Source organism: Pongo abelii, chromosome 13, assembly GCF_028885655.2.
Source record: "Pongo abelii isolate AG06213 chromosome 13, NHGRI_mPonAbe1-v2.0_pri, whole genome shotgun sequence".
NCBI classification, from domain to species: Eukaryota; Metazoa; Chordata; class Mammalia; order Primates; family Hominidae; genus Pongo; species Pongo abelii.
The window spans coordinates 52,565,170-52,585,439 of NC_071998.2; the positions used below are offsets into that span (position 1 = coordinate 52,565,170).

Consider the following 20,270-nt stretch of genomic DNA (forward strand, 5'->3'; position numbering starts at 1 on the left):
ACCCGCGAGGCAGAGGTTGCAGTGAGCTGAGATTGCACCACTGCACTCCAGCCTGGGGGACAGAGCGATACTCTGTCTCAAATAAATAAATAAATAAAACTAGGACAGTTGATTGCCTTTTTGACTAAAGATAAATATACTTAAAATTTATCATTTTATGGTACCCTCTAAATAATAATAGTATAATTTGTTAAATTTCTTTAGGCTTCGGGAGCAGGAAAGAAAAGAAGCGGAAGAAGCTAGTCAAAAGGAAATAGAAGAATGGGAAAGAAAACTTCTAGCTCAAGCAGCTCCAACTTGTATGGAGACCATGTGGGAAATTCCAGCTATTGGGCATTTCCTTTGTTTAGCCCAACAAATTCTAAATTTGCCAGAAATAGTCTTTTACGAATTGGAACGTTGTCTTCTGATGCCTCAGTGTAATGCTTTTCTATCGAAAATAATGACTTCTCTATTAAGTCCTCCCCATCGCAGACCTACCTTACATCGAAGACCTACTTTGCCTTATAGGACCTGGGAAGCAGCGCTGAGGCAGAAAGTACAACAGTGGTACACTGCTGTAGGGCAGACTGAAAATCCTGATAACTGTGCTGAAAAACTGGGGTTGTGTCCTCAGTTTTTTAAAGTCCTTGGAGAAGTTAATCCATTGGAAGAAAAACCTTTTCACGAACTACCTTTTTACCAAAAAGTATGGCTACTTAAGGGTCTTTGTGACTTTGTGTATGAAACACAAAAGGAAGTTCAAGATGCTGTACTTGGACAGCCTATCCATGAATGCAGGGAAGTTATTCTTGGTTATGATTATTTGGAGAATGCTTATGTACATTTTCCACAGTTCTGTGGTGCAGATGTACGGATTTATAAACAGAGACCCTTTCAGGCCCCAGAATTTCCAGTTCCACCCATTAAAATACAAAGAGTACCTCGGATTAAATTGGAGAAATTGAAGTGTGACTATGTTAGTACAAGTAATGGAGAACATAGATGTAGTAGAGACAGCCTGCCCTCTTCCTTCAAGAAAGAGCAGGAAAATAATTTTGATCCAGTTTGCTGTCCTGCTAAAATGATCTTGGATAATCATGACATCTCTGTTGAAATGGAAGTAAAATCCAACTATGAAATTAGAATTCGCAGGCCTTGTGAAATTAAAAAAACTGATTGTTGTAAAGAAAATTTAGAGAAACCAGGGAGTCCAGGGGAAGTTACTGGCTTTGGAGAGCCTCTCAGTCCAGGTGAAATAAGGTTTATAGAAAATCAGGAAAAATATGGTGAAGCTTCCAGAATAAAGATTGAACCCAGTCCATTAAAAGAAAATACTCTAAAATCTTGCCAAATACATGTAAATGGAAGTCACAGTGATCATCCAGAAATTAACTGCCACAAAGTTGTAAGGGATATTCTATTAGAGCAGTCACTACAGAGCCACAAGAAACTCAAACTAACTAAAATGAGGGCAAAAAAGAAGAAAAAGAAAAAAAAGAAATTGAAAGATGTTTTGAATGAAAACTTACAGAGAAAGCGTGAAGGTCTTCATTCTCTTGCATTCAAGTCTTACAAACCTGAGATCCAGAATAAGTTATTGATCATCAAAAAAAAAGCAAAACACAAGAAGCACAAATCTGGTAAGCTAACACAAATGGATGGGAGTTATATTTAAGTATAATTCAAATTGTTTTTTCAATTATGCATCATGGATGCTTTGATTGAGAGACTAAAATGCACATTGTATGCATGCGTGTATATTTGAGGGTCAAATTTTATTTTATATTCCATGTGTTAAAAAGCCAGAGCAGATGACATTTTATATACTTACAACAAAAAAAGTACTGATGCAGTATGTTTGATTTTAATTTTCAGTTGAACATGTTTGGACATTATGTTTTTACCTCTCTCTGGACCAATTTCTTTCCCATTGCTTATGAAATGTGTTTTGTTGTTGTTGTTGTTGTTTTTCCAGGCTAAGGGCAGTACAGTGTAGTAGGAAAAGCACTGATTTCAGGAAGTAACATTCCCAGGACTAAAGTTCATAGCAACTAGCTACTTAAACCAAGGGTAGTCAGATTATCTTCCTGGGTCTGTTTTTTTCCCACATCATGTATTTTTCAGAACTCTGTTTTCAGTATATATTTTTATATCAAGAAAATATGTGGAATATAAGAAAATTACATCAATTAATAAGACATGAAGCATATTTCTGTAAAAGGATTTGTAAATTTGTCTTTCACCAAATTTAAATGCCCTATATATTTGTCACCAGCCTATTTAAACAACAAAAAATTCTATGAAGTCTTCAGTAGCTGATTGCTCTGTTTTTGAATTTCTTAGATGCTTTTGCTTTACTTGTTGTCTGTCTTTTAAATCAGTTTATGTCTCATTTATCAAGCAGATAAGTGAGATAAAAGCAGATGATCAGCTTTATTAACCCTAATAAGAAGTTGCTTGATTGGAAAAAAAAAGTGGAATTAACATTAAAATCTGGTGGTTCTTCATCATCATCGTTTGTGGATTTCAGTTTTTTATTTCTTTCTTCAGTAGCAAAAGTAAGATTTGGCAAAAATTTGGTAATGAATTGGAAAATAAGGGAATTAATCTTTTAGCTAATATAATTGGTATTATGTTTTAGTTATTTAAATCATTAAATACAGTTGAATGTGTTTTAAAACATGTATATAATGTATCATTGATAAAGTAGTATAAAATATATTACCAAAAACAGGCTTAATTTAATGGACTGAAAATTTCAAAATGGTCCACATTGATCCAGGTGGTGAAAAACCACAATGTTTAAAAGTTACTTTTAGAAATAAGCCTTGTAAATTTTATAAGCGATCCATTTGTTTTTTATAAATTCAGTTTGATGAATTTGGCAAGTTCACTTTGAAATGTTAGTCTCTAAGCCGGGCACGGTGGCTCACACCTGTAATCCCAGCATTTTGGGAGGCCGAGGGGGGCAGATCATGAGGTCAGGAGTTGGAGACCAGCCTGGCCAATATGGTGAAACCCTGTCTCTAATAGAAATACAAAAATTAGCTGGGCATGGTGGCATGCGCCTATAGTCCCAGCTACTCGGGAGGCTAAGGCAGGAGAATTGCTTCAACCCGGGAGGCAGAGGTTACAGTGAGCAGAGATCATGCCACTGCACTCCAGCCTGGTCAACAGAGCAAGACTCCGTCTCAAAAAAAAAAAAAAAAAAAGGAAATGTTAGTCTCTAAAATATTAAATAATATTTTAAAATTAGAACTACTTCCCAACTCACGTATATAGTATATTATTAATATAATTGTAACCCAGAACCCTTTATTGTTTATTACACTACTATTCATGTGCTCAAAGGTAATAAAGTGGTTTATAAAATAGACACTGCTGTAGATTAGAGAGAAAATTGGGAGGAGGAGTTTTGTATCCAGGTCTAGAAAAATGAATAGAAACACTTGGAAGGCAAATTTATAAATTGTATTCAGCAAGTACTCTAAGCCTTAGTTGAGGAGAGAAGACTTACATGCATGAAACAGAAGAAAAGAATACACTTGTTTATATGCTTATTTTATTCTCAGAGCAAATTTTAGGAAGTCAGGTCTTAAGTGACAAAAATGTTTGGATCTGGTAGATGCAGTTTTGTCTGCTTACCTAGTTAATACTGGGTAAACATTGGCCAATTCCCTTTTTTCAGCAGTTATTGAATTCCTTATTGATATAACAATGTTACATAAACTGTTATAATAACAACTAAACATTTGTTTTATGTAATTTTCAGTCCACTTGTCTATTTGAGGCTTTACCCTGTTCTTCTGTATTAGGTGTGAGACATCGTGGCCTTTCATAGTCAGTTTGGGGCATACCTTAATCCAGTCTTTATTTTCTCTTTTTAAAAGTGAGCTCCATCATCATAGGTTTGGAAAATACTCCTCTTAAAGATTCACATTGTGCTTTAGTAGAGGTTCACAATTCATTTTGCAAAACTGATAATAGATTTGTTATGAAATTCAGAAATCTTCAGATTTTAGAAGGGCATTATGGTGTATATAATGTTTAAGTCATAGCCAGTGGGGCTTAGGTTAAGTAATATCCCCAGTGGGAATTACTCCTGTAATCAAACATATAATCTCTACAGAAAAATGTATGAATTAAACTAAAGAAAACAAAGACTAGGAAACCTTAAGTTGAAGTCAGGTTTTCTTACCATATAAATTATATTTAGACTTTTAGTTTTCAAAATCTTCTGAACTTCTAAATTGTTAAGTTATTCTGGGCCTGTTTATTAAAGACTCTGGAAAGTCTTGAAGAAAAGAAAACTGCTTAATTTTGTTTAACGTAGTATTTTTTTCAAATTTATTTTAACACAGCTTTTTTTCAAGTAATAGTTACCAATGATCTGTGTATTCTGTAGAATACACTTTGGGATGAGCTGTGTCATTCATGACTGATGTATGAACCTTCACTTAGGGTGGACTAAGTTCCACATGTGGTTAATCTGGTCTGTTTTATGTTGCGTAATACAGGCTTTAATTTTTGGTAGTATCTCCAAATTTAGTAAGCCTTCTTATTGTGTTGGCAGATGATTTTTAGTAGAAGGCACAAAGACAATTTGGTTGAAAAATGATTTGATAATTTTAGCACAGTTTGAGGCAGTTTGGGTAATATTTAAGCATTTTAATCTACTTTTCAGAATTGGGGTTTCTTTCCTCCTTTTTAAATTTTGAATTCATTTTTACTCATTTAGGCCTATTCCTTACTATTGGAAACATTATAGAATAAATAGAAGACAATGGAAACAATATAATGTCCATTATCTCGTGCTTGATCTTATGTTTTTATTCAGTCATAGAAAAGAAAAATATGTCCTGGTGATTAGAAATTTTTCCTTGATGACCTGTTTTCAAAATTTAAACGTTTCTGAAAACTTTGTCATTTAAGCAAGACAGGCAAGATTAGCTGTGCATAAATTAAAAATAATTATTTAAGAGTAAAAAAAAACTCAGAGCAAAAAAAATTCAGATCATTTGGTTTTCTTTCATTGTTTTTTCTTATTATACAAGCAGTACATTTTCTTTAAAGAATACAGAGACAAGCAAAAAGAATAGCCCTTTCCTCATTACCTAGTAAATGTTTATTGTTGTATCACTTCCTTAAGGAAGCCTCCCATTATCTTTTGACTTGTTAAAATTTTCCCTGCTGTTCATGCTTATAGCACCAGACACTTCTCCTTCGTAATACTTATTATAGTTGCATTTACTTCTAGGTTATTTTGAGGATTGTCTCCTCTCTATTCTATAACATTCTTAGGGACAGAAGGATTATTTCTGGCTTTGCATCCCTGGTACTTTAGCAGATTGGTTGATGCGTTTTGTGGGAATATACTGAACAAATAAATGAACACATTTAATATGGTTCACTTAGATGTAACTAAAACTAACTCCTTAATATGTATCTTTCAACACTTTTTCAAAGACTATGTATTTTTGAATAGGATTATACTATACATACCATTTTAACAATCTGCTTTTTTTTCCCCTACGTGTCAGTATACCATGAACATCTTTGGGCAATAAATAGGTCCCTGCAGCATCATTTTAAATGGCTGTGTAGGATCCTGTTGTATTTTGCAGTTAATTTAACCAGTCTCCTTATTGGACATTTTGTTTGTTTTCAGTAATATACTATTATAGATCGTGTAGAGCAAGTAGAGTTGGCTAAAATGAATTAGAAATTCTAAAAATTAGGGGACTTTTTATAAAATCTGAAAAAACACAAAAAAGATTACAGATGCATTAACAGTTACAAAAAGCTTATGGTGTTTTAAGATACTTTCAACCAGTTTTGTTTGGAAAGTTTTCCCCCCTCAAATAGTCATTATTTTCTTTTCTTTTCTTTTTTTTTTTTTTTGAGACAGAGTCTCACTCTTGTTGCCCAGGCTGGAGTGCATTGGTGCGATCTCTGCTCACTGCAACCTCCACCACCTGGGTTCAAGCAATTCTCCTGCCTCAGCCTCCCGAGTAGCTGGGACTACAGGCACGTGCCACCATGTCCGGCTAATTTTTGTATTTTTAGTAGAGATGAGATTTCACCATGTTGGCCAGGCTGGTCTCGAACTCCTGACCTCAGGTGATCAGCCCGCCTCGGCCTCCCAAAGTGCTGGGATTACAGGCGTGAGGCACCACGCCTGGCCAATAGTCATTATTTTCACCCAAATCATTTTATGGTAGCACCTCTAAACTGACTAAAATGAATAAGACAAGTGGTCTTATTCTCTTACAGGTGAAAAAACTAAGTTAAAAAGTGGTCAGTGACCTCAAGTGAATAATAGTTAAGTACAGATAAAGACAACACAGTAAAAGGTCAAGTAGAGAAAAAAATTAGTGTGCTATGCTAGCCTGGGAAGGTTTTACAAGGGATGAAGGACTTTGAAGAATAATGGGAATTGGATAGGTGGAAAACGTTGAATAACACAAGCAAAAGCATAGAGGCATAATTAAGTGAGGTGTCACTGGAAGAAGCACAATTAAAGAAAACTTTCGTGGAAAAGTTGAGGTTTTAGAAGCTGTTCGAATGATAGAAGGGTGTCATTTTTGGGTGATCTTTCTAGGCATGTGGTACTATGTTAAATAATTGAATCGAGTCCAGTGCAAGGAATTGAGCTTGAAATAAGATGTATCAGATGTGTAAAAAGTAATGAGCTGCTTTATAGGAAATGACTGAGAAGGTAATGTAATCTGCAGTGTTTGATTATTTCCAGGCCCATATTTGTGAAAAGGTTATTATATATAGTTCTGTAGTGATAGCACTAGAGACCCTAACTACATGTGTCTTATGGAGAAAAGTTTTAGCATAACAGCTGAAGATTTCAAAATATAAAGAGAGTGAAAGGATTTACTATACTCCATGTCCTTTTATTTTTTCAATCCTTCTACTTTTTGTCTAAAAAACCTAGTACTCATTGAGTGCTTATTGTATGCCAGGCACTGTTCTAAGCCTTTATACATATTATCTCATTTAATCTTCACGAAAGCTTCAAAAAATAAATATTACTATTATTCCCCGTTATTACAGATTTTAGAGATTTTTAAAAATTGAGATAGAGATTTACTTGTCCAAGGTCACACAGCTAGAGCTAGTAAGTGACAGGATTAGGAGAAAGGATCTTGCAAGATAATTAGGATACCATTAAAGAGCTATGAAAAGAAGCTGGTAGGGGTAAGATGAAGGGGTAGATGATAACTTTTAACAAGAGAAAATTCTAAATCCAGGTAAGGATTGATTATGTGACTTTTCTATCACAGTGATAGAAGAAAATTCTGTTTTGAGAGAGATGCTGCAATAAGTAGCAGAATTTGGCAACTGATTCAATATTCTAAGTTAAAGGGTAAAAAGAAATGGGTGTTCAGGAGTTACTGAATTATGTGATAGGGTTAAAGAATTACCAGTATGATAAGAAATTTGCTTATAGGTAAGGAGAATAAAAGGAAAATAAACTGTTTTGTTAAGGTCAAATTGCTTACTTGAGATAGAACACTCCAGAAACTCCTAGAATATAATTAGCTCAAGACATGCACATTTAGTAAATAAAAGACAAATTTAGGCTCTAGTTCTGTGACTTTATATCCCAGGCACTTTGCAAATTCACTGTTTAATAATACAAATACCCTTGAGTTTTTACTTGCAACAGTGATTAATATCTTAGTATTCATTTATTTATTAAGATTCCTAAGATGAAAGTACAGAGGGAGGAGTGAATGTGTTGGGATAATTTTAAAACATGGAAAGGCTAAATCTAGGAAAGCATTGAAGTACCTTTTTTTTTCTTTTCTTTTTCTTCCTCCTATCCCTCCCTGAGAGACAGGATCTCGCTATGTTGCCCAGCTGGCCTCGAACTCCGGGGCTCAAGCCATCCTCTCACCTCGGCCTCCCAAGTAGCTGGGACCACAGGCGAGCTGGGATCACAGGCATGCACCACCACACTTGGCTTAAAGTGGAAGTCTGAGTATAAGTAGCCCAGTGGTCTGAGGATTGAAGACAGGAAAACCAAGTAAAGGAGAGGGGTAAAGAATGAGGAATAAGAAACTGAGAAAGGGGAACTGAAAGGGGGATGATAATCACCTTCGTGTGTAAAGAAAATATGCCATTTCTTTTATAAAAGGCGTATTTCCAGATTCTAGAAAACTAGAGTTTTATGCCTCAGTTACAGTACAAAATATATCTTTAGTTATAATTTTCCCTCTGAGGTTGGGCATTCTTTTCTTAAATTGTTCTAAGCATAGTATTTTAGAAAGCTTCATTAGGGTATACTTTTGTAACATTAATTACTAAGGTTTATTATTAAGGTTTATTAATGTTTCCTAATGCATTTTCCAGGTACAGTTGACACTTTGTTTTAGGCTCAAGAGTGGTATTGAAATTCTGTGTATGTTTTAATTTGACTTCTGACTTCAGCATAATTTTAGATTTGAGAATTTTATTCTATTTTATATGACCAGGTAACTTAGGGCAGTGGAAGTAAAAGGCCTGGGATGTGATCAAGTTGAGTGATAAGGGAAGGGAAGCCCACTGGGGGGTAGTATGTAACTTGCCCTGTATATATTTTGTCCTGAAGCAAAAACAGATTACCAAATAAAGGCGTGGTTTTGTAGTATCCCATGCTCATTTTTAAAATAATATTTAATTTTTTGAAGTGCTGATTTTTTTACTGAAGAATACAGGAAAATTTATACTGAAATAGTTTTTTTGAGGATATATACTGAGGGTATTAAAAAACAGTAAATGTACAAATCATCCAACCCTAATCAAAAGGAATGCTCTGAGCCAAACAGAAGATTACATCTCTTTCAAAAATTTGAAAGAATGCAGTATTTTACCATAAAAAGAGTACAGCTTTGAAGTGAGACAGACCTAATTTCACATGTATGCTCCTAGTGTATATTAGCTACAGCTCCTCCATCAGTTTCTTTACCGGTTTATAGCCTGTTTCTTTATCTGTGATAAGTGAGGTAGTACCTACTTGGCTGTATTGTTAAGATTAATTAGAATAGCAAATGCATAGTATGTCACTTGGAGCTTGGCACATGGTAGGAATCAATAAGTGGTAACTTAGGATATTTGTGCGGTAGAATTACATAATGGAAGGAGCTTGGACTTTGTAGTTAGAATCCCTGACTGTGGTGCTTACTTACTGTGTGACACATGAGTAAGTTAATTAATCTTTTTGATCTTCAGTTATCCCATATTACAATAGAGTTATTACCTACCTGGGAGGGTTATATTGAGAAATAAATAAGTTAATTTATACAGACCACTTTACTAAGTATCTGACACACAGCAGGTTCTCAATAAATGTTAATCTTCTTACTACTACTACTAGGTCATGTTGAAACTCTCTGGTGAATTGTTTAAATTATTTAAAATTGTTGTCAATGTTTTCTTCACTACAAAATAGACTTAAATGGACCCTCAGAATTGTAAACAATTACCTGCATCCCTTTTCCTACCCCCTAGACTGTTGGTGACATTTCTGAAAAAAGTAGGATTCTTGTATTTAGGGATCACTTCTTAGAACTTATGTGTGCTAAATACTGTAAATACAAAGTGAATAATATGATTTCTGTCACCAATAATTTACAGTATAGTAAGGATGACAAACATAAGAACAGACAATTACAATACTCTAAGTATTACATTCATTGATTTGTGTACAAAGTAGAGTGATAGTTTAGAGGACATGCATAAGAAGAACTGAGATGGAGTAAGTAAAAAGAATTTAAAGAAAGTTAAAAGATTTTCTGTTTAGGCTTTTCTCACCATAGCTTAGCTAAAGCTAAAGCAATAGCTAACATTTATTGATCACCTACCATGTGTCTAGCAGTAGTATCAGCTTTTGGGATGTTATAACCCATTTAATTCTCACAGAGTAGGTAATACTATTATCCTTGTTTTACAGATGAAGAAACTGCACAGAGAAATAAAGCAGTTTGCTCAAGGTCTTGTATGTAGTAGCTATTATACATGACCTCTATAATAGTAGGTGGTTGTAGCAGTTATTCAAACCCAGGTAGTTTAGTTCTAAAACTCAGGCTTATAACCAATATGTAACATTACCTCCAATTCCCTAATAACATTTAAGAATCCTAATGACATGGTGAACTGAAATACCAAGTAGCCACCTTAGCTTCTCATTCCATTCAAATAGAGTAGCTGCTAGAGTTAACTGAGAGTTTAGTACCTGTGTTTAGTGCCTGTGTAACAATAAGATGAAATTCATGGGACTCTCAAGGGTGACCTCTGTTGTGCTTATAAATGAATACAAAATCAAATGGCTTTTTTTTTTTTTTAAGCTAATCAGAGTAGGGCTGGTGGGGAGAGGTTGAGGAAGAATTTTATTTCCTCCAAATTACTGTTTTTATAAAACCTTCCCATACATAAGTCAGCAAGATCATTCAGTTTTTTCTTGTGAACTTGAAAAAAATGGTAAAGGCAATGTATAGAGGAAAGGCATCTTGGCATTCAAATTCATGAGCCCCCTTCAGCAATACTTACGGCACTCAGTTTAGGAATCAGTTACTAGCTGTATTATAGAGATACCAAGAATTTAATCACTTCTCCCTGAGTATTGCTTATTTAAGTAGCCCACTCACTTACCTATCTTTGTAGGAGTTTACTTCTGTTATAAGGTACTGTGTAAGCGCAGAAGTAAATAACAATGGTGAATAAAGAAATATATGTTGGGTTATTTTAATTTAATTGAAAGCAAATGTCAAATGACACCCGTCAATACTTATTAAAATAAGACAGTTAAACCCCTGTGAACCTCAGCAACTCAAAATTTGCAGTTCAGTCATAGTATACATGGATTTTATTGAGCCAAAAGTTAGAAATTTTATAAATTACAGTTCTGCGATATGATTAAAAAGTAATACAAAAAACAAATTATAAACTGGAATTGTGTCAATTGAGTTGACGTATTTCTTGCAAGATGATCATGTTTATATAGGAAAATGTTTGGAAGGGAGCATTAGGATTATGTACAGCAAAGTTACTTTATATACTCACTCATTTTCCCTTTTGAAAAACATATTGACTTTTAAGTGGATTTTAGTCTGCAAATGATTGTGAACTAAAAATGACAGAAAAGTATTTCTGAATATTTTTTGTGCCCTTGTGTAGATTGTAAGCTCCTAGAGGACAAGATTTTTCTTTTTTATAATTTTTTACTTTCGTGTTGTCTGTGTAACTTGTACAGTGTCCTATATCTAGTATTTGTTGAGTAATTAACAGTTTGTTAGTTGATTTTGCCAATTACAAATTGGGGGAAAACCTTTAATATGTTTCTAACTAAAAATAGAATTTTGTTTGTTTGTTTTGTTTTTTTTTGAGACAGAGTTTCACTATTGTTGCCCAGGCTGGAGTGCAATGGTGCGATCTCGGCTCACTACAACCTCCACCTCCCAGGTTCACACGATTCTCCTGTCTCAGGCTCCCAAGTAGCTGGGATTACAGGCACACACCACTACACCCGGCTAATTTTTGTATTTTTAGTAGAGACGGGGTTTCACCGTGTTAACTAGGCTGGTCTCGAACTGACTTTAGGTGATCCGCCTGCCTTGGCCTCCCAAAGTGCTGGGATTACAGGTGTGAGCCACCGCGTCTGGTCTAAAAATAGAATTTTTATGCATGTATGTATATTTTTTTGTCAAGTTAAATACAAAAAGTAGATATATTTCAGTGTATACTGTGAATTGGCTTTAAGTATAAGAGGTTTATTTTTCCCAGAGGTTTCTGATTCTGCAAATAACTAGGTGCACTTTAAAGGGAGATGTTTATCTTCTTTTAAAACTTTGGGTATTGATACCACCAAGGGCAGCCTATTAGGTGAGTGCAGAGCTAAAGGAGTAGAAAAACTTTGTTACCTAAGCTACTAAGGGGATTTTCACATTAGACTGGCTAGAGACCATAGTCTTCAGCTGTAGTTCTTATGCAAGTTCCTGACTGCGAGGTCAATGTTAAAGGTAAGGTTTTTTTTCCTATGTAGTCTCATCTTAAGTTGCAAATGTAGATTTTAATTAAGCAGTAGTCATGTGACTTTTTTGCCTAATCTTGCAGTAGATTCTACTGTATAACACATTGGAGATGGTAATAGTTCAGTTCATATAAACATAAAACAGCATTTGTTAATATGTCTGTTAACAGGTAGTTAATAGTTTAATATTTGCTTTTACTGGGGCTTGTTTTGATTCATCATTTTTATTTGACTCACTAGCAGCCATCTGTTAGTCACAATTTAACATTCAAGGATCTGCGTAATTTGTTTTTTGTTAATGAAGTGCTATAAACAGCATTATGAAGCTTTTCTCTTTTAATCTTGAAAGGAAAAAAATCCGTCTCTAAAAAAGCAATCACAAAGAAGAGGAAAACTGTCACAAAGTCACCTACTGTACCAGAGTTTCAGGTAAATGTTTCAACTTTGTCTCGAAATTTTTTAATTTTTTGTTTCAGTGTTCATATCATTCCTCGAGAGTTTGGCTGAATTCCAAGAAACTGTAGCACACATACTTGTAATGAAATGTTTCTGACAATGACTTTTCCCCCTGCTAGTATTTCATAATTTTTACCTCTATTTTTGTCTTTTAATAGTAAAAACCCTTTTTTATATCTTAATCTCTACTACATTTCCTAGAAGCAGTTTAATAGAAATAATATATATACTATATAGTATATGTATGTGTGTGTATATATATATGTATGCATATATATACGTATATATGTATGCATATATATACGTATATATGTATGTATACGTATACATACTATATATGTATGTATACGTATACATATTATATATGTATGTATACGTATATATACGTGTATATATGTATGTATACATATATATATGTGTATATATGTATGTGTATATATATATAGCATACATAAAAGCAAATGTGTGAATGAAACTCTCCCAAGAACAAATCATAATTTGGAGATGGTAACATTGCCTAGATAGTTCGTTTTCATTTATTTGGGCACTGTAGAAATAAATGGTAGATTTATTACTTGGAAAACAAATCTTTCAACTCTTAGCTGTATATGATCTTCAAAGAGAATATTAAGTAAAGGTTAATTGAAATGGTCTTTAAACATTTCTGTGGAAAGAAAAAGTAATTGTATGTACTGCCATATGATTAAGTGAAGAGTTTTTTATTTGTAGCTAATGCTAAGCAGAGAATCTCACCCTAATTAATGCTTTTATTTTCTATTTTATAAAAGATGTATTTTCTTCAATAAACACTTTCTTTAAAAACGTCTTTGCATTCATGTGTCTAGTCAATTTTCAGAAGTTTTATAAACTCATACCTAATGACCAAAAGATAAAAGTGATGTTAAAATGAATTTGTGAGTCTCAAGTCAAGTAGAGATGAAAATAAAGGGACAATAGCTATGAAAATATTGATAATATATAATGTGAGTTTAATAGATATATCTAAAAATGTGGACACATTCATTTTCAGTAAAAATTCTATTTTGGAGAGTGTTTTTATGGAAGTTACTAACTGGTAAAAATTTAACATTTTTAAATCAACAGTTAAAATAGACATGTTTTTCTCTTAGTACTTTAGAATAGAATATTTTTAATGATATTCTTAGGATGAATTACAAACATTTCTACAAAATCCTTTTATATATTATATAACCTTGGTTGCAGAGTAGTTAATAAAAAAAATAACAATTTTACTGTTTACTTAGAGGGCTTTATACCACTTCTTGTAACATATTTTTTAATGCTTTAGTATTACATCATCATGCGTCCACTGCTGTCACACCTGTGTTTACTATTTCTCCCACTTATGTTTTTCTCAATCCTCAAAGCATCAGCCCTGGGAATATAGATGTTAGAGCAAATCTCGCCCATTGTTAATATTTCCTCTATACCCATCTTAGTGAATAGACTTTTCCATATATTAAGTAGCACAGGCTGCATAGCCAGTGTTTTTTAAAATTGCAGTGGTATTCATAAGTGAGGCATGAAATCATTTTAGTAGATTGCATGACCAGTGTTTCTTTTTTAAGCTAACAAAATTAAACCAGAAAAGAAATCAGCACAATTACATATAGTAAGTGTGCTACATATAGCAATGTGAATATGTACAGTCACATATATTGTTTTGTGAAACTTTGGTTTCAATTGTATGTGTGTACACAAGGATATGCATTGTAAAATGTGTTGCTGACCATGGGTCATGGTCAAAATATTTTGCCAGATTGAGCTGTTTAAAATGGTCTTGGCTGGGCCCACTGGCTCATACCTGTAATCCCAGCACTTAGGGAGGCCGAGGCAGGCGGATCACCTGAGGTCAGGAGTTCGAGACCAGCCTGACCAATATGAAACCCCGTCTCTACTAAAAATACAAAAAAAATTAGCTGGGTGTGGTGGCATGTGCCTGTAATCCCATCTACCCAGGAGGCTGAGAGAGGAGAATCGCTTTAATCTGGGAGGCAGAGGTTGCAGTGAGCCAACATCGCGCCATTGCACTCTAGGCTGGGCAACGAGGGAAACTCTGTCTCTAAATAAATAAATAAATAAATAAATAAGTCTCTTCCTGGTTCTCAAGGTGTCCTAGAGGGAGAGAAAACAGAGAGGGAAAAAGAGAGAAAGAGAGAGGATAGAGAGGAGTAATAGTCTCATGAAAACAGTGGTTCTTATGCCTAGTTTACAATATGAATACCACGGCATTACTCATAAAGAAACTTGGCAACTGTCTCACAGGGAAATAGATCATTTGCTTCAAATACACACATTAATAAAGTAGAAGATAGTGCTAGTCACTAGTAAACTTTGCTGTTAAATGCAAAACTTAGTTTTGTCTCTCAAAATAATTTTATGTAGTGTGTTATTTTATTTGAGTCTTCCACATGTAAGAAGACTATTATATAATAAAGTGAATTTATTCCCTTCCCAAAAGTTCTAGCGATATGGTATTTAGCACCTCAGATTCTGTAAATTATTTGTTTTGTCCAAGGTGTTTTAAATATCACATTTCTAGCATTAAACATAAAAATATAGAAATATTTAGTCAAAAGATCTTCATATTATTCATTCTGAAATACCTTGCTTCTGAAAATAATGAACCTGTTTTTGGATAGATAATAGATCCCTTTTGTAAAACCTGACCAATTTGCCAAAGGACCGGTCTTCATTAAATTGACAGAAAGCATGCTTAGATAGAGATAAATGAAAGGGTTAAATTGTGAAGTTTTTTTTTTTTTAAAGTCCTAATGAGTTTTTAAAAATGTTTGACCTCAGCTGCTTTTTAGTTTGACAGTGTTTTTGTTGACTTTTTTTAAAGCTAGAACTTGAACTTGCCCCCCTATTTGCTTCAGAAAGAATCCATGTTTATATACACACCTAATATCTGCACCCAGGTTTAGAAAATAATCATCCTACTCCTATTTAGAGTATGCACTGTGAGCATTCAAATGGTGGTTTGGGTTTGTATGCGTGGCAGGGTGGGGTGGGGGTGGGCGTGTGTGTGTGTACAGTCGGCCCTCTGTATCTGTAGGTTCTGCATCTGTGCATTCAACCTTGGATTGAAAATATTGTTTTAAATGTGTCTGTACTAAACATGTACTGATTTTTTTTCTTGTCATTATTCCCTAAACAATATGATATAACAATTTATATCACAACTACATTGTGTTAGGTATTATAAGTAATGCAGAGATGACCTAAAGTATATGGGAGGATGTGTTATATGCAGATACTATACCACTTTATATCAAGGTCTTAAGCATCCTTGGATTTTGGTATCCACAGGGTTCAGAGGTGAGTCCTGGAACCAGTACCCCACGGATACCGAGGGACGACTGTATATTGTAAAGGGTCTAACCAAATGTGTGCCACTTTTTCCTAAGAGTTATGTCAGTGGTTCTCAAACTTTAGATAGTATAAAAATAATGTGATACCTTTATTTAAAATGAAGATTGTTGGTTTCATCCTCCAAAAGACCTTGATTCAGTGGGTACCAGTAATCTGCATAGTGGTTAAACACAAGGGTTCTGCAACCAGGCTACCTACTTGGGTTTGAATGCCAGCTCTACCACTGATTAACTCTGTGGGGTAAGTTGTTTGACTTCTCCATGATTCCAGTTTCTCATTTATACAATGGGGTAATAATAGTACCTTCCTTGTAGAGTTGTGAGGATTGAATGATACAGCTCACTGTTTTAGCCATTTTTATTGTTTTCAAATAAGCAGGTCAGTCGCTTCTGATGAAAAACACTGAATTATGAATAGGAAAATCAATTAAAAATGGCATAAAAACATCTATTATTGACACTTAGCACTCTTTCCATTTACTTAAAACCTTGAAATAAATCTTGGATTTGGTCTTAATGAAAGTGGCACATGATTAAGCCTACAAGAATTTGAAAAGTGGAAAACCAAGTAATAGTATTTGCATCATTATGTTTGATGAGAGTGAAAACTTATGTTTATCCCTATTTTATTGTTATGATGCATTATGTATTTGTCATCTAGGGGAAGTTGTTGGATTTTTTAGTGATAATTATAGAATATTGGTGATTTAAGCTTTTATATCAACTTTAACATTTACTTATGACTTTGTTAAATTGGTAAAATTCTTTTTCCCTTATCTGTTTTGTAATAAAAGAAAGACTATTAGACTGAAAAGTGAATATCAGTTTTCCTAATAGTTACTTTTTCCTAAAAAGTCTTTTCATTTAACATTTAAGAGAGAAATCTAATGTTATATGACTTATCTTTTGTACATAATTATGACAGAAAGTTACAGGAAGTATTTTTAAAAACTAATGTGTTGAGTCTCAATAACATAAGTTTTAAAAATAATTTAACAGCCTTAGTTACTCTAAGTCTGCTTTTCAATAATAACCAAAAAAAAAATCTTTAATGCAATGTGCCCTTGCTCCCATTTCATATGCATGATTGATTTTAAAGGCTGCTTTGCAGAAGAACTCCAGAATCCAGCTGCTAAGACTTACATTACATTGTTTTCAAACATAAAAAAACTCACTGATCCTTAACATACCTCTGAAAAAACTATACTTCTCCATCTAACCAATGGAGAAACTAAGGGATAAGAAATAAAGTACTTCAACATAACAAATTGAAACCAAAATTAAAATTAGGGTTTTGTTGTTGTTGTTGTTGTTTGTTTGTTTTGAGACGGAGTCTCGCTTTTCCGCCAGACTGGAGTGCAGTGGCAGGATCCTGGCTTACTGCAATCTCTGACTTCCTGGTTCAAGCGATTCTCTGTGGTTTCCTCTATCAGTGTGTCGTCTTAGGTCATTTTACCTCTGTTAGTTTAATCAGCTTTTTAACTGCTTCACTGTATTAAGACGTTTTGATTATATCATTATTTTGAATTGCTCCCTCTTAAAAATGAATATTTTTAACCTCAGCTTTTTGTTTCACTTTTAACAGCAGGAGTTCTTCTCCCTGAAAATTAATATAGTTCTCCCTTAAAAATATATGTAGTTCATTGAGAGAAACGTGTGTTTAATCACATGGTTGTTTATCAGACTAATTTGGCTTTCACGTCACAAGTGATATCCTTATTTGCAAGTTTTTAAGTAGTCGTTATTGCTGGTATGGTGATGATAAGAAATAAAAAGAAATTTTCCCATCTGCTTAGTTTTAGCAGATGCTATTATAATTTTAGTTTAAATACAATATAAATTTTGAATTTATACCATGCATTTAGTATTTCTCATAATTTTTATAATAAATTACAGGATCTTTTTATTAGAATGGGAGTGAATGTGATCCCTTTTGTCTGGACCTATTCATTTTCACTTTTCTACATTGTTTTGCTTTGCTTTTTAATATAATCTACCATATTGTTTGTATTTTTTTAATGTTACCTTATGTCCTTTTTTGGAGCAAGTAAATATCTTTCAGACCTATTGAATTTCTATCCAAAGGACATAATTTCTAGTTTGAAGTATCAGTAAAGTAAGGAATGATTTATTATGTAGTTCTGAGATATGGTCATGGAGTTTTTTTGTTCTCTACAGGGCCTCCCCACTCCCCCCACATACATACATACATTGCTGCTTCTTGAGTTAAAGAGAGGACCTTTTAATATTACCATTTAATAAAAATGAAAGCTTAGATATAAACTAAATCCTAAAACTATAATACAAGTTCAGTTGTTAGATTTCTTTATTTTTGTTTTGTTATAAAGACCCTCTTAAAAAGAATATAATATAGTAGGAGAAGTCCTGGGTTCTGTGGTTTCCTCTATCAGTGTGTCATCTTAGGTCACTTTACCTCTGTTAGTTTAGTTAGCTTTTATATGAATTGGAGATAGGTCTCTTTAGCCTAGGCTAAGACTTGGACAAATTACACATTTTTAGTCCCTTTCAGCTCTGAGATCTGTGATTTTGTAGCTCTGCCATGGATTGTATTAAATGAAAGGTTAACTTGAGGGAGTGTGACAGCCTTGGAGAGGTTCTTCCTGGGAGATAAAACTCTTCTTGTAACCTCTGCGGCTTGACTGAAAACCTCCTCTCTTAAGTGTTAGCAATGTGGCCTGACTGTAATCTGAGCTGCTATGGAGTTTCATGTTCACCCCTGCAGGCCCTGTGCCTCAGATATGTTTTTCAAATTCAAGATGAGAAGGAGGTTTTAATAAGGTGTTTTGCTTTGTTCAAAAAAAATCTGTGTTCTTCTTTTTTAAGTTGAACTTTATTTATTGGGTTGATTCTGTTTTTAAAAACATCATATGAAGTTGAGTTGAATGTAATGGCCACACATATGCCTTATTTCGGAGGCAGAAGAGAGGCAGTAGAGTTGTATATGAATTGAGTTGGCATAAATCAAACTAACTGTGTTCCTATTCAGTTTTATAAAAGGTTAATTTGACTCTATATATTGGATATATATATTAGGTATACATTAAATATACATATAGAGAGAATATATATTAGTTTTAATATATAAAGTATAAATTGTTATGTAGCTATTAATGTCATTTTAATATAACCTCAGAATAAATATTACAGCTAAAAATATTTTAAGAAACAATTGTCTTATCATTGTACATTTAGTTCAATATGCCATTCCCTATTTGGAAATTAATCTTGTATTTTCATACTCATTAGCTCCATGGTACCAGAATGTTCCAGTAGCCATGTTGATTTATAATTCATAGTCATTTAGTACCTTACTACTCAAAAATGTTTTGCAGACAATACCTGGGAACTTGTTAGAAATGCAGAATCCAAGGTCTCACATCAGACCTACTAAACAAAAAACTGTTTTATTAAGATCGCCATGCAATTCTTATGCACATTAAAGTTTGAGAAGTACTAATTTAGTACAGTTTACTAACTAGATACAGCCACTTGAAAGTGTTATTTTATGTAGCTCTTAAGCTGTATGATTTCATTCATGGTTTGGCTTCAGAACTGTGTTATCTCTTGCTTTAAATGGAACATAAATATCTGTTGACTTCATAACTAATTGATAATTAAAAGATCTCAAAATGTTTTAGGGCATGTTTAGTTGTAGGGGTATATGTGTTCATTGTTCCTGTAAGTTTCTATGAAGAGATAACTGTGTTATCTCTTCCTTTAAATGGAACATAAATATCTATTGACTTCATAACTAATTGGTAATTAAAAGATCTCAAAATGTTTTAGGGCCTGTTTAGTTGTAGGGGTATATGTTTTCATTTAGTTGTAGGGATATGTGTCTTCATTGTTCCTGTAAATTTCTACAAACTGCATGCAAAATATACCCTATTCCTTGTGTAGTGAGACAACTGAGATGCAAGTAAAAATTCCTCTGTGGTTTGCCATATGTGCAAATAAGAAATCTATGATTTGATATTAACAAGTACACCAAGTTCGGTGAAAAGAGTTATAGCCATCCATCTGCAAGCTCTGGGGCAAATTTGACACAGTCATCATAATAGCAGATTATACTATGAAAAGTTTAGTCCTCACTGAATACTTAATAAAAATCCACCGTAGGGACAACATTGTTCCAAGTCTTCATAGTTACAATAGAAGTTGAAGACGCTCTCTAGTTCTAGACCCACTTACCTGGTTGGCCAGTCCACTGCTTGACCATCAGCATTTCTTTCATAAGTATATTTGGCAAATTGGAATGTGTAGTTTCTAATAAATATCAGCTACACTGTCCCACTACATCACTGTATTGTTTCTACTCTCAAATTGTTTAATCTGGGTTATTTAAATACATATTTTCCCTACTTGGTCAATTCTATGAGTTTGAAATTATATAG

The 20,270-nt window shown here is 33.7% G+C and overlaps 1 protein-coding gene across 7 annotated transcripts in view; it reads left to right on the top strand.

The window, feature by feature from the left end:
• BRD10 (bromodomain containing 10) overlaps positions 1 to 20,270 on the top strand; it is a 143,213-nt gene that overhangs the window by 47,920 nt on the left and 75,023 nt on the right. For all 7 annotated transcript variants that reach the window (XR_008509648.2, XR_008509650.2, XR_010136435.1 and 4 more), the window contains 2 exons: positions 205 to 1,622; positions 12,354 to 12,433. Coding sequence is in view for 4 of the 7 variants with exons in the window: in XM_054519960.2 (XP_054375935.1) it covers positions 205 to 1,622; positions 12,354 to 12,433 (1,498 nt within the window). In the remaining 3 variants the exon portion in view is untranslated. The remainder of the gene's footprint in view (positions 1 to 204; positions 1,623 to 12,353; positions 12,434 to 20,270) is intronic.